This window comes from Callorhinchus milii, unplaced genomic scaffold (genome assembly GCF_018977255.1).
Source record: "Callorhinchus milii isolate IMCB2004 unplaced genomic scaffold, IMCB_Cmil_1.0 Scaffold5, whole genome shotgun sequence".
NCBI classification, from domain to species: domain Eukaryota; kingdom Metazoa; phylum Chordata; class Chondrichthyes; order Chimaeriformes; family Callorhinchidae; genus Callorhinchus; species Callorhinchus milii.
In genome coordinates, this window is record NW_024704746.1 from 38154009 (window position 1) to 38166804 (window position 12796).

Consider the following 12796-nt stretch of genomic DNA (forward strand, 5'->3'; position numbering starts at 1 on the left):
GTACTGTTTATTGTGTGGTCCAGCCATAGTGTTTGCTTACAAAATACATAATCACTACACTTTACAGTATCTCTTGTGAAGTACTTTGAGACATTATTCTGATGTGAAAGGCGCTTTATTGGTTTATTATTATTAAGTGCAGTACAATTCAGCATCCAGTGGTGACTGGTGGGTGTCCTGCAAATGCATAAGGTCTCCTGGTGTCCAGCGTTGTCTCAGCTAACAGGAGTGGTTGCCAGTTTCCTGGACACATAAACAGTGCACAGGATATAGCATCAGCATCAATATCAGGTCATTTTTAGACAGTACCCTATTATAATGCAAGCTTTCAGATTATGAATCCAAACCATTGGGTTACAAAGCATCAAATACGTATAAGTGTATGTGACTCGGTAGCTCAGAAGGGCATCCCTCAAGATTTTCTGACTGAGACATCAAAATAGTGACATGCTATGGCCAGACTGCTGAAACTCCTTTCAAAATCAGGCAAAGACACGGACGGTCCTGTACTTTGATTATCTTGAGTAAATGATGCTGCTAGATCTGGGTTTTAGGTAGTAATTCAGGATGAGTTGATAATTATTAACAAATTTACAATTTTAAGCTAATGCATATTAGCAGACTAGTCAAATGTAGTTTACTTTTGTGAACTAGCTGCACTGTAGTCCACAAACTTGACTCATTTTAGTTTTGAGCTTGAATGTGGGTTGCACCCGAAACATCGATTTGAATTTCTCTTTCATTGGCGGATTGGCCTGCTGTGGATCTCCAGCATTTCTGTTTCGTTTTAGAGGTACTTAGGCTCAATATATATATGTCTCTGAGTCTAGTGTATGGCTATCATCACAAATCTCCAACATTTTTATACCTGTTTTACTGCTTGCACCAGAATATCATAAACCTGCATAAGCTGATACACAAAGGAAATGCAACTGTTAGATCATGTTTCTTGCTGTTTCAACTTAGTCATATTTTCTAAAAGGTCCCTGAGCTCCATTATAATGGCCCCTTTACTTCCTGAGTTAACACATTTTTTCAGAACTCCACAGTAATGTGTGATTTGACAAACCCAAGAACTGCTCCATACACACAGCATTGAGGGGTAGCATTGCAGGAGAATCTGCATCTTCCAGATAAGTTAGTCATTCACTTTAAGTCTGTATTTCGGACTAAGCTAATTCACAAATTGGGCCACATGTATGGACAAAAGGTCCACGGTCCTAACAGCTGTATTAGGTTTCACTACTCCCCAGTTCACTTTGCATTCATAATTTCTTGCTCCCCCACTTCCACACACCATTGCTCAGAGTGAAGGTCATCTGCTCACAGATCACCAGCCCTTTTGGTTTCTGAATCAACTACAAGATGCACAAGAGAGGCCTGCTGGGGAAATGTTAAAACTCTATTCATACTCTTCCCTTTTTTATGGCATTTATGAGCAGATCCATGAAACTCCTCACACAGAAAATTGAGAATATAATAATAATAATCCTTGCATTTGATAAAGCGCTTTTCACGTCTTCTAGACGTCTCAAAGGGCTTCACAGAATTGACTGCATATTTGTGGGCGAAATGTGGCAGCCAGTTGTGCACAGCAGTGACCCACAAACAGTCGTGGATTGAAATAATCAATTTTTTTTGAGGGATTATCATCAGGTGTTTGGATTAAGGAAACTTGTCCAAGGTTTCACCCTGCCGGGAATCAAACCCAGGTCTATCGCTTGCAAAGCGAGTGCTCTAACCACTGAGCTTCAGGACTCCACAAGTTTAAGGTCAATTGAAATTTGTGCCTCAGTTGATGGATTAGTTTAGGGCGAATGGTTCTGTGGCATTGAATGATCAGATGTAAATACCAAACTTCCTCTTTGGTGATCAATTCAGCGATGCTGGGTACTAAACTTTATGGTCAAGTCACAGATCGTCATTGAGATGCTAACAAAGTAATTTCCACAGCAACTGAAGATGGCTAGCTGAGAGATTTCCAGATTTCCACTACCCTTTTTCACACAAAGCGGAAATCTGGAACTCTCTCTCCCAAAAGGCTGTGGATGCTGGATCAACTAAAATTTTCAAGACTTGAGGTTGATAGATTTTTGTTAGGTAAGAGTATCAAGGGATATGGAGCGAAGGCGGGTAAACTGAGTTGACGTACAGATCAGCCATTATCTAGTAGAATGATGGAATGGGCTGAATGGCCTACTCCTGTTCCTATGTTCCTAGAGTATCACCACTTTCATTCTATTTTGTGCTTTAGATTATTTGGAAATAATATGAATCCTAGGAGTTTTCATACTGTCGTTACACACTGAAGAATTCAACCACCCATGTGGATGTAAGAAACTAATGCAGGACAGTAGCAAAAGTAGGAGAAAAATATTAAATGTATGGTACGTTTTAAAAAATAAACATTTTTTGTTTGTGTTTGCAAATCTTCTATTTGAACCCTTGCTTTCATTCAGCTGGTAAAGCCTATAAAATACAATCATTACACTTCACATTGAATCCTGTGAAGCACCAGGAGACATTTTCCCAATGTGAAATGTTGCCTCAGTTATGAGTACATTATTAAATATTCCATATAAACCACCCAACCAACCTCCTCCCTGCTTCATACTTCCATGCAATTGTCATCCCAATAATAATAATCCTTGCATGAGATATAGCATCTTATCATGTCTTTGAGACGCCTCAAAGCGCTTCACAAAATATACTGTAAAGTGAATTGACTGTACATTTTGTGGGCGAAAAGCGGCAGCCAATTGCGCACAGCAGCGTCCCACAAACAGTCGTGGATTGAGTGACCAATTTATTATTATTATAATATTTTGGAAGGAATTAATACCCCCAGTCCGCCAATTGACTGACAACCGGGTTCCTACTTATTGCTAAGTAAACAGAGGCATACGGAGTAAGGAAACTTGCCCAAGGTTTCGCACTGCCGGGAATCGAACCCAGGTCTCTCACTTGCGAGGTCAGTGCTCTAACCACTGAGCTACAGGGTAATGGACGGCTTGTATGGTTGTTGTTTGCTCTCTCACCTGTTGGACATTACAATGTTTGGCCAGGCAGGCAACAACTTCGGACATCACCTGAACCTCATGGGACTTCTTTGTGTTCATAAACTGGCTGGTTTTCAGAAATGTACCTGAGAAGAAAGACCAACATCACAATAGTTTGAGATTTTGCTTATTCAGACACATATTGAAAAGATGATGGCCTGTTTAGCTCTGTAGGACATGGCACAATGTGAAGCTACCCGCAGAACGCTAGTTTCAAGACAGTGCCAATACTAAAGTGCACCTTCCTGAGCAAGTGTGGATGTAAGAAACTAATGCAGGGCAGTGGCAAAAGTAGGAGAAAAATACTAAATGTATGGTACTTTTTAAAAAATAAACATTTTTTGTTTGTGTTTGCAAATCTTCTTTGAACCCTTGCTTTCATTCAGTTGGTAAAGCCTATAAAATACAATCATTACACTTTACAATGAGTCCTGTGAAGCACCAGGAGACATTTTCCCAATGCGAAATGTTGATTCAGTTTTGAGTATGCATTATTAAATATACCACTTTTCTCCATTTGCAAGTCTAATGAAGAAAAATTAACTCTAACAGGATTGAATAGTTATGATTCCCGGCATTACGCGCTGAAGTTGAATATTCTGCAATGTCTGGTTTGATACAGACAGACAATAATGTTATTTCTGACATCTCCACACCTCTCTGCTTATTTCCCCAAAGCTCTTGAAGCAGTTCATCCAATGTCGTACACACTCCAAGGTATGGCAGGGAATGAGCTTGGGTCTCTCGGATATAGGCAGTCACATCTGCAAGCTTCTGACAGTCATCCCATACTGAGGCACTTGCTATTTCTGCAACAAGGTACAGAGAAAAACATTTGATCAATAACGTCACAATTATAAGAAAGTGCAGTGTGCAAATTGGCGTGAAGTGAATGGCCTTTTTTAAAATCTAGTAGCATTGTTGGACAACAAGAGAAATTCCCTTCTCTTTTCGAATAGTACCATGGGATCTTTAATGCTCACCTCGACAGGCAAAAAGGACTTTGGCTTAATGTCACTGGCTAAGAGCAGAACCTCCAATAGAGCAGTTCAAAGTCACAGTGTTGATTTTGAACTCCTAATTTGCCAAAAAACAATTAAGCCAGACTGACACATTTCCCCAATACGCTTCTGGATCTGAATCCAGCTGGCAGGTTTGAAGCAGCAAATGTTTGAACTCCAATGTCAGTAATGAATGCGTGTTCATAACTGGATGTTATACTTTTTTGTTTGTCGCACGTCATTACCTGAATTAATAATAACAATATTCCTCGCATTTGATGTAGCACATTATCACGTCTTCGAGACGTCTCAAAGAGCTTCACAGAATGTACGGTAAAGTGAATTGACCTGTATTATTTTGTGAGCCAGGAGTGAAGTTATCATGTCACCAACTCCGCAATGATCAGTCACCTGACGGACCCCAAGTCTTACCTGCTTTGCTTCCTACATCCTGACAGCGGTAACGAGCGAGGACCGCCTCGGGGGACAAAGCCACGTACTCGTTCCAAATGTCTTCAGTATAAAAATCAATCGTGTGCACGTTGGCAATTTTCAGGTAAATGGCCAGAAACTCTTGGAGGCGTTTTATTTTGCTCCGCACCAAATCTAAACTGATGTCATTTGAAAACAGCATGATGCTGCGGGTGCAAACTCGGGGGTGGGGGGGTTGGTGGGTTCCAGGGGCTGTGTAAGGAAATCAACTACAAGGCAATGATTTGCGGGGTTTATAGAAAGAGCCGAGTGTCAGGGATTTAATGGAGAGGCATGATCCCGAGGGGAAGAAACTCTCTCTCTCTCTCTCTCTATATATATATATATATCACGTCCTCCTGATGTGAAAGGCGCTTTACAAATGTAATGTTGTTGTTGTGTATGTATCGACACACTCCTACACTGACTGATAGAGAAGTGGATATAAAACCAGAGCAACAACTCTTGTGGCAGAAATACGCCAACTTTCGTGTGAATTTACAGTGTAGATCAGCCCAGCTGTGTGTGTGTGTGGGTGGGGGTGTGTATGTGTGGGGGGAGGAAGGGAGGTGGGTGTGTGTGTGGGTGTGTATGGGGGGGGTTGTGGGTGTGTGTGTGTGTGGGGGGGGGGTTGTGTGGGTGTGTATGGGGGGGTTGTGGGTGTGGGTGTGTATGGGGGGGTTGTGGGTGTATGTGGGGGAGTTGTGGGTGTGTGGGGTGGGGATGGGGGGGTTGTAGGGGTGTGTGTGGGGGGGTTGTGGGTGTGTGTGTGTGGGGGGGGGTGTGGGGATGGGGGGTTGTGGGTGTGTGTATGTGTGGGGGTGTGTGGGGGGGGGGTGTCGGGGTTTGTGGGGGGGTGTGTGTAGGGGGGGTGTGTGGGGTGGGGATGGGGGGTTGTGGGGGGTGTATGTGTGGGTGTGTGTGGGGGGGGGGTTGTGTGGGGTGTGTAGGGGGGGTGTGGGGTGGGGATGGGGGGGGAATGGTTTGCAAGTCGACAAAACGCGTGAGGCGGTGGCAGGTCTGGACTCTTGCGGCTGCCGTAGGGTCGGGCGCGGTGTGTGTGTGTGTGAGTGAGTGACAGAGAGAGTCGCAGTCGGAGCGCGTCAGTGAGAAGGAGGGAGAGGGAGAGGGGGAGAGGGATGTCGGGTCGCGGCGGGGAGGGGGTTCGCGGGGCCTTGAGGAGCTCAGCCCGCGGGGCTCGCACTCTGGGCCGAGGCCGGGGCCTGGGTTTGGGTCGGGGCCGGGGACAGGGCCGGGCCCGCGGGGCTGAGAGGTACAAGAAGCGGTTGGGCAGCCTGAGGGAAGGTGAGGAGCAGCAGCAGCGCAACTGGTCGCACAATGTGCGTGTTTCCGCTCAGTCAGTCAGTCGGTCGGTCGGGGGGGAGGGCGGTGGGGCGGGAGGGCGGAGGCCATTCCCTGCACTCACATGTTTGCTGTATCTCAGCTTTACATCACTGGGTCTCAATGTTATTCCCTCTCTTTTGACTTGAACACATCACTCCCACCCTCACTCCCCTCCACTGGCTCCCCATCCCCCAGAGCATCGAATTCAAGATCCTCATCCTCACCTACAAGGCCATTCACGGCCTCGCTCCCTCCTACCTCTCCGACCTACTATCCCCCTACCTACCTGCCCGTACCCTCCGTTCCTCCGGCTCCGGTCTGCTCCACATCCCCCGCCCCAACCGCCCTACCATCGGTGGTCGGGCCTTCAGCCTCTCAGCCCCGAGGCTCTGGAACTCTATCCCCCAGTGCCTTCGCCGCCTCCTCCCTTTCCTCCTTCAAGGCCGGTCTCAAAACCTTTCTCTTTGACCGTGCCTTCAGCTCCCCTCTCGACTCTCTACCCCCTCCTCGCTCCCTCCCTTCCCTCCCCTCACCCTTTCCATTTCCCCCCCAAGGCTCGGGTCCTGACACAACTGTACAGCGCCTTGGGACGTCCTCCCAACGTGAAAGGCGCTCAATAAATGGAATCTTCTTCTTGTTGTTGAACGTAGTTTTTGCTTTTTTTCCCACTGATTAACTCTTCCCCCCCCCCCCCCAAGTCTGTGTGTTTGATCCAGTGCCTGATCTCTCTCTCTCTCTCTCTCTCAGTCTCAGTACTTTGGGGGGGGGGTAACTGCGAAATTAGACCCGGGTACAGCTATGGCACTCCAGCCCTTCTCTGCCAAAAGGCCTCCTCTCCCGTTGCTTGTCCCGAGCAATGGGTACACAAGCATTTGATCAGTTAGGCAGCAGTTGGCTTCATTCTGTCTGTAGACGCTTGAAAGAGCTGCCCAGTTGAGCCCCAATTTTTTTCCCCCCAATGCTTTCTCCACCTTCTCGAGGCATTTACAGAGTTGTTCTGACTGTCATGTTAGACAACGTGGCAGCTCGTCTGCACCAACAACGTCCCACCAATACTTATGAGGTGAATGTCTGGGGCAGCTGCCCTGCTCTTTTGAATAATGCTGTCGACTTATTAAATGCCCACAGATTGGGTCTTTGGTTAAGTGTCTCATTTTGAGGACCAGCGGTAAGCTTGGCTTTTTTATTTAAATAAGTAACTTCTGTAGAAACGGCAATGGGAACATATCCCTTACGCGCTGGCTCCAAGGTGGCAAATGATTGGCAAAGGAACGTCGGTGTTGAGTCAATGCTCAACGATGGTCTCGGTAGTCTGGTTCCTGAGCCAGATGGCTCTACAGTCCTCTAAGCCAGGGATGGCCAACTTGCGGCTCGCATCACGCGTACGTAGAATAGTCACGCAAATGGCAAGTTGGCCACCCTTGTTCGAAGGCACTGCCTGATGACCGACGGCCTGGTTCATCAACGGCACTTTCAGGTGCTGACAGTCCCTGGCAGCCGGGATTGTTCCCACTCAGCTCCTGTTATCCCTGAAACCCAAACCCCTAAAAGGTGAGGGTGATCCTCGCTGGATAAACAGCAGGAAGGTTGCCTAACAGGTCTTTCAATGATAAGATATGTGGTTTCACCAATTAAACTCTAGCAGCACCCTGCCATACATTCTGGGTCCTCAAGCCTTAATTCTTGTCAACTTGTGCCTAATGCAGTCTTGAATTAGGTAAACAGGGTGTATCCTCCAAGGTGAGAGATCGCATTCTATAATAATAATAATAATAATCCTTGCATTTGATATAGCGCTTTTCACATCGGGAGGACGTCCCAAAGCGCTTCACAGAACACACTGTAAAGTGAATTGACTGTATATTTGTGGGCGAACGCGGCAGCCAATTGCGCACAGCAGTGTCCCACAAACAGTCGTAGATTGAAAATGACCAATTTATTTTTGTTTTTGGAGGGATTATTATTAGGCTTTGTGTGGAGTAAGGAAACTTGCCCAAGGTTTCGCCCTCTGCCTGGAATTGAACTCAGGTCTCTCGTTTACAAAGCGAGTGCTCTAAACACTGAGCTACAGGACTCCTATATATTCTATTCCAGACCTGCAGAAATTTACATTCAGATGTAGAACTTTCAGTTTGGTTTGGATACTCCATTATGGTGATGTGTTTCCACATGTGTCTGACACCTGGCTGACCAAAAATATTTTCTAAAAAAAGGTGGCTGGCAGGGGTTTGTGAGTTGGAGTTTGTTTTCAAACATTGTACTTATAAAATAAGTGAGAGCGATTATTATTCATGATAATTTGAGTAATGAAATATTTTTGTATGGTGTTCAGAGTATTTTTAAGGTGTTGATTTTTTTTTCCCTCACACACATGCAGGGCAGGGCTTTGCTTTCCAGAGGAAGCAGAAGATTAAACATGATTACAATAAGTTACTCAGAAAAGAGAGGAAAGCACACCCTCCTCGAGAAGTGGATTACACCGAGAGTTACCCCGACCATTTGCGACATCTCTATCTAGCAGAAGAAAAAATGCTTCGGAAACAATCAAAGAAATTAGAAGATGAAAAGAAAACTGCATCAGAAAGCCAACCTGATATCCAAGAAGAAACGATAAGAAAGTGAGAAAAATTAAGTATTTCATTAAAATTGAGAGTAAACAGGATTTTGTTCCCAATTCATTTTACGTTTTATGGACATTATTTATTTGGTTAAGCTTTCATTGTACTGTTTACCCTGTCCATCCATACCTATTCTGAAGCATTCCGGGACGCTATCCCGGGTGAAGGGTGCTATATCAATGCAAGATGTTGTATTATCTTCCATCTGCATAAATAACCAGAACAGCATGTAAGAATTTCAACTCGTAACATCTCCTTCTGGTGACTGATGAGGTAGTCATTGAATGAGGTGACATGAGCATCCACATCCATTATCTTTACCTCCAATGGATGATCCTGTAGATGATAGGGAGAACTGTTCCTCTGGACAAAGCCCAAGAGTGAATGTTAACCCAGTGGAGCCGGATTTCCTATTTCCCCAGTCAGAAATGCAGTGCTTTATAAAATACTATAAAATTTTAAATATAAAATAATAATAATCCTTGCATTTGATATAACGCTTTTCATGTCTTCTAGATGTCTCAAAGTGCTTCACAGAATATACTGTAAAGTGAATTGACTATATTTTGTGGGCAAAACGTAGCAATCATGCATTGAGTGACCAAATTATTGTTTTTTTTCTTGAGGGATTATTAGCAGGCATATGGAGGAAAGAAACTTGCCCAAGGTTTTGCTCTGCCAGGAATCAAACCCAGGTTTCTCGCTTGCGAGGCGAGTGCTCTAACCACTGAGCTACAGGCTTTGCCATTATAATAATCAATGCATGACATTGAGTAACCAGTTAGCTATATCTTCGCCATCAGTGAAAGACTACCATATTTGTCTTTGACTTTTGATGTCTACCTGCCACAGCTGCTTAACAAATGCAGAGAATGGTGGATTTTACCTTCCACATTGCTATGCTGTAATGTTATTTCATTTTCTCACATCAGGAAAAAGAACAAAATGTCATCGTATCAAAAAATCAATGAGGAATACAACCGACTTCAGGCAGAACGTGCAAAGTTGAAAGCCGTAAGTACAGTACTCTACAGTATAGTCATTACAAAGTGATCAAATTGAAATTTGTACAGATTTTGGTTTTAGTTATTTTTAAATTTCTGATCTGTATATTGGATGGGATATGGGTATCAAACTTACACAGTAGCTGGATTTATTTGAATAATTTTTAAATTATGAGAAATTGATGATCTGAATTGTTAAAGTCTTGTCTGCCTAATGAGCTTGCCACTTAAGATCCCATGACACTCTTTGAAAAGGGAAGAGAGTTTCCTGCGTTGTTGTGTGCCAACGATCCTTAAGATTAATTGCTTGTTTACTTGTGAGTATTTGTGGTCTTGCTGGTGCAGTTGGCTGGCGTGTTGGCTTACAAAACAATAATTACTTAACTTAGGAGACTTCAACAGTGTAAGACACTATAAAAATATATGTTCTGGTTTGTCAAGTTCTTTTGTTGCTTTTACAACCATGGACTAGGTTTAGGTGACAGGACTGGCTCTGACTATAATTTTTAATAATGTAAAACTGACACTGTATTAGATTATAAAGAATGGGAGAAATAAAGGCAGGTTGAATGACTAATTAATGTTCCAAACATTAAGTCACAAACAATTTATACATGTATAGCGCTTTTTGAGAAAAAATATCTGAGTGTTTTACAAAGACTGAGTGGAGATCAAGCTTGTGAGCGTGATGGTGGTGGGGGTGGGGGGAGATTACTAGGAGGGTAGAGGTGGCTGATGCAAAAGTATTGTTGGGTGGCTAAGATCAATCAACGTGATTATTCTGTGCCTGTTAAACCTGTTTTGGTAATTTATTTTGGTTTTATATATACAGGAGGCTGAGAAAAGGCAACGAGAAAAGGAAGAGGCGCAAAAGAAATATCAGGAGCAGAAACAAGAGAAGTACAAAATACTCAGTCAGAAAACGAAAAAAGGGCAGCCAAACTTAAATGTACAAATGGAGTATCTGCTTAAGAAAATAGAACAAAACCGGGAAACAAAATAGGATCATATGCTTCCGATCTCAACATTCAGCTGACATTTTGTTACCATGGCTAAAATTGTTGTTTTAGATGCCGTTGACACCAGAATTTAAGTGCAACCTATTTTTCAGAAGACAATAATATTGTATTTGTGTACACTTCGTGTTTGCTGTAATCAGTTGGAAAAATGCGATGAAAATGAGAATCAGATGCAACACGCCAACACAACACCTGGAAAAATACCCTTTAATTTTCTCCTGAAGTATTGCTAAATAATTATTAAAACTATGGAATCTACTTTCTGTTTTATTATATGTATGGATAGTTCCATAAGGATTTATTTTTTTCCTATGGAAAGTATGTTACTGATTTTTGTCATAAAGCATTGTTCTAAAAGTGTCACTGGATTATTCAATACCAAACATTTACAAGAACATCATATATAAAAGTTGTGCTCCTAGAGCTGACTACAAGAGCATTTAAGAGACCTTGGGGAGTGGGGCTGGCTTCCATTTATACTTGCAGGTATGGGTCCAATTTGCGGGTTGGATGATGAGCAAACTCACAGGTCCCAATAAATATGTAGCTAACATTGTCAAGCAGTGGGCAGCGAGCTGGAAGTGGCTGTGAGGCCATCAAGAAGCGGTCTATAGAATATTCACACAAGTCTTCTGTAAGTCCGTGTTCGATCGTTAGTGTGTTTTCAGTTTTTTCGTGATTGAATATTTCTTGATTTATGACATAAAAGTGTCACATGACATATATCAAGAAATATTTAATCAAGACAACTTATTTTGTTGGCCGGACATAAAGGTTGAAATTAAAGCTGAAAGCTGAACTAAAATAGTTTTGTAGTCCTTTGGATAAAGATGATCCGCTTATGCATGCCTGTGTGGTAACGTAAAGAATTTGCATGTTTGTTTGTATCGGTGCTATTAGAGATTTGATTGGGTTTTCACTATTTGTATAGTGTTAGTGAAGGCTAGGAAATGCACCTAAAAGCAAGCAAATTTCCTCTTGTTTTTTGTAATTCAGCACACGTTACTTGGCAAATCAGGGTGCCATAAACCTTTCCAGCAGGAATTTATGGATGCATGAATATCTTGATGTTGTGAAAATATTCCCGTGCTCATGTCAAGACAATCGAAAGGGCAAGACATGTCACTGGGACTGCTTAATTCAGATCTCCAAATTTTATAATAATAATCCTTACATTTGCTATAGCACCTTTCACGTCGGGAGGACATTCCAAAGTGCTTAAGGATTGTAATTTCCTGTGCACAGAAACAACAGGACACAGGTACAGGACTGCTTGGGCCGAGTGGTCTGTTTCCAGGCTGTAAATTCTTCGTAAATTGGTTTGTAGCAGTTCTGGATATGGGGGAAAACAACAATTTTATACAGCCATCGGTCTCTGAAGACAGACCATTCATATAAAAGTGGTATTAATTTTGCTGTGCACACCCACCACAGATTTTGTACAGGAATTGTTAACCCACAACTTGCAAATTTGTGTTTCTCCCCACCCCCCCATTACACGTGTGTTATTTTGTACGTCACTTTATATCATGATGTTGCTCCTAAACAATGAAGTACAAAAGGATATGAGATGAAGATGAATATAATTAATGTTAGATTGTATACTGTTAAAGGAGCCCTCAACATGTTAAATTTCCTACAAGAATTGTATGGGTTTTTAATGGTAATTCATGTATATTCTAGGTAGACAACATTAGTAAATCATTGCTTCAGGTTTTGGTTTGATTGGGATCATATAAATAATCAGATGGGGAGAGCGGAACCATCGATCAAAAGAGAATGGAGTAGAAGGCTTGTTGAGAACAAGTTATAATAATAAGCCTTGCATTTGATATAGTACCTTATATCTTTGAGGCATTACAACGGGTTTCACAGAATATACTGTAAAGTGAATAGACTATTTTGTGGGTGAAACGCGGTAACCAATTACGCACGGCAGTGTCCCACAAACAGTCATGGGTTGAGTGGTCAATTTCTTTTTGATAATTATCAAATCCCATACCCAGAATCATTTTAAAATGCTTGGGATTGAGGAATTGTGCGTGATTCAGTAGGGCAAAAGTTAGCGCCAATACCTGATTGGAGAAAATCCGTTATATTGAATCATATTGCAAGGAGATTATAGAAGGCGGATGAAATTAAGGGGGAAATGTCACAGTCGATCCTCTTTACGGTATATCCTGCGAAGCACTTTGAGACGTCTCAACAAGACGATACGGCGCGCGATATCAAATGCGAGGACTGTTATTGCGTCGGGATGCGCAGCGCTGATAGTAAACG

At 42.8% G+C, this 12796-nt stretch overlaps 2 protein-coding genes across 4 annotated transcripts in view; one reads left to right on the top strand and one right to left on the bottom strand.

The window, feature by feature from the left end:
• mettl25 (methyltransferase like 25) overlaps positions 1-4887 on the bottom strand; it is a 32726-nt gene extending 27839 nt beyond the window's left edge. For all 3 annotated transcript variants that reach the window (XR_006085152.1, XM_042335324.1, XM_007903781.2), the window contains exons 1-3: positions 4493-4887; positions 3716-3868; positions 3039-3145 (exon numbers count right to left, since the gene is read on the bottom strand). Coding sequence is in view for 2 of the 3 variants with exons in the window: in XM_042335324.1 (XP_042191258.1) it covers positions 3039-3145; positions 3716-3868; positions 4493-4694 (462 nt within the window). In the remaining variant the exon portion in view is untranslated. The remainder of the gene's footprint in view (positions 1-3038; positions 3146-3715; positions 3869-4492) is intronic.
• A 594-nt stretch (positions 4888-5481) lies between these two features.
• ccdc59 (coiled-coil domain containing 59) lies at positions 5482-10876 on the top strand. The gene is made up of 4 exons (XM_007903780.2): positions 5482-5836; positions 8253-8493; positions 9426-9507; positions 10330-10876. The coding sequence occupies exons 1-4, from the start codon at positions 5671-5673 to the stop codon at positions 10498-10500; spliced, it is 660 nt and encodes a 219-aa protein (XP_007901971.1). The 5' UTR covers positions 5482-5670; the 3' UTR covers positions 10501-10876.
• Positions 10877-12796: the final 1920 nt, after the last annotated feature.

Excerpts from the sequence above, each read along its gene's own strand:
- ccdc59 (XM_007903780.2), top strand. The coding sequence starts at position 5,671 with ATGTCGGGTCGCGGCGGGGAGGGGGTTCGCGGGGCCTTGAGGAGCTCA. Across the intron at positions 8,494-9,425 it reads CAAGAAGAAACGATAAGAAA|GAAAAAGAACAAAATGTCAT; the intron begins GTGAGAAAAATT and ends TTCTCACATCAG. Across the intron at positions 9,508-10,329 it reads AACGTGCAAAGTTGAAAGCC|GAGGCTGAGAAAAGGCAACG; the intron begins GTAAGTACAGTA and ends TTATATATACAG.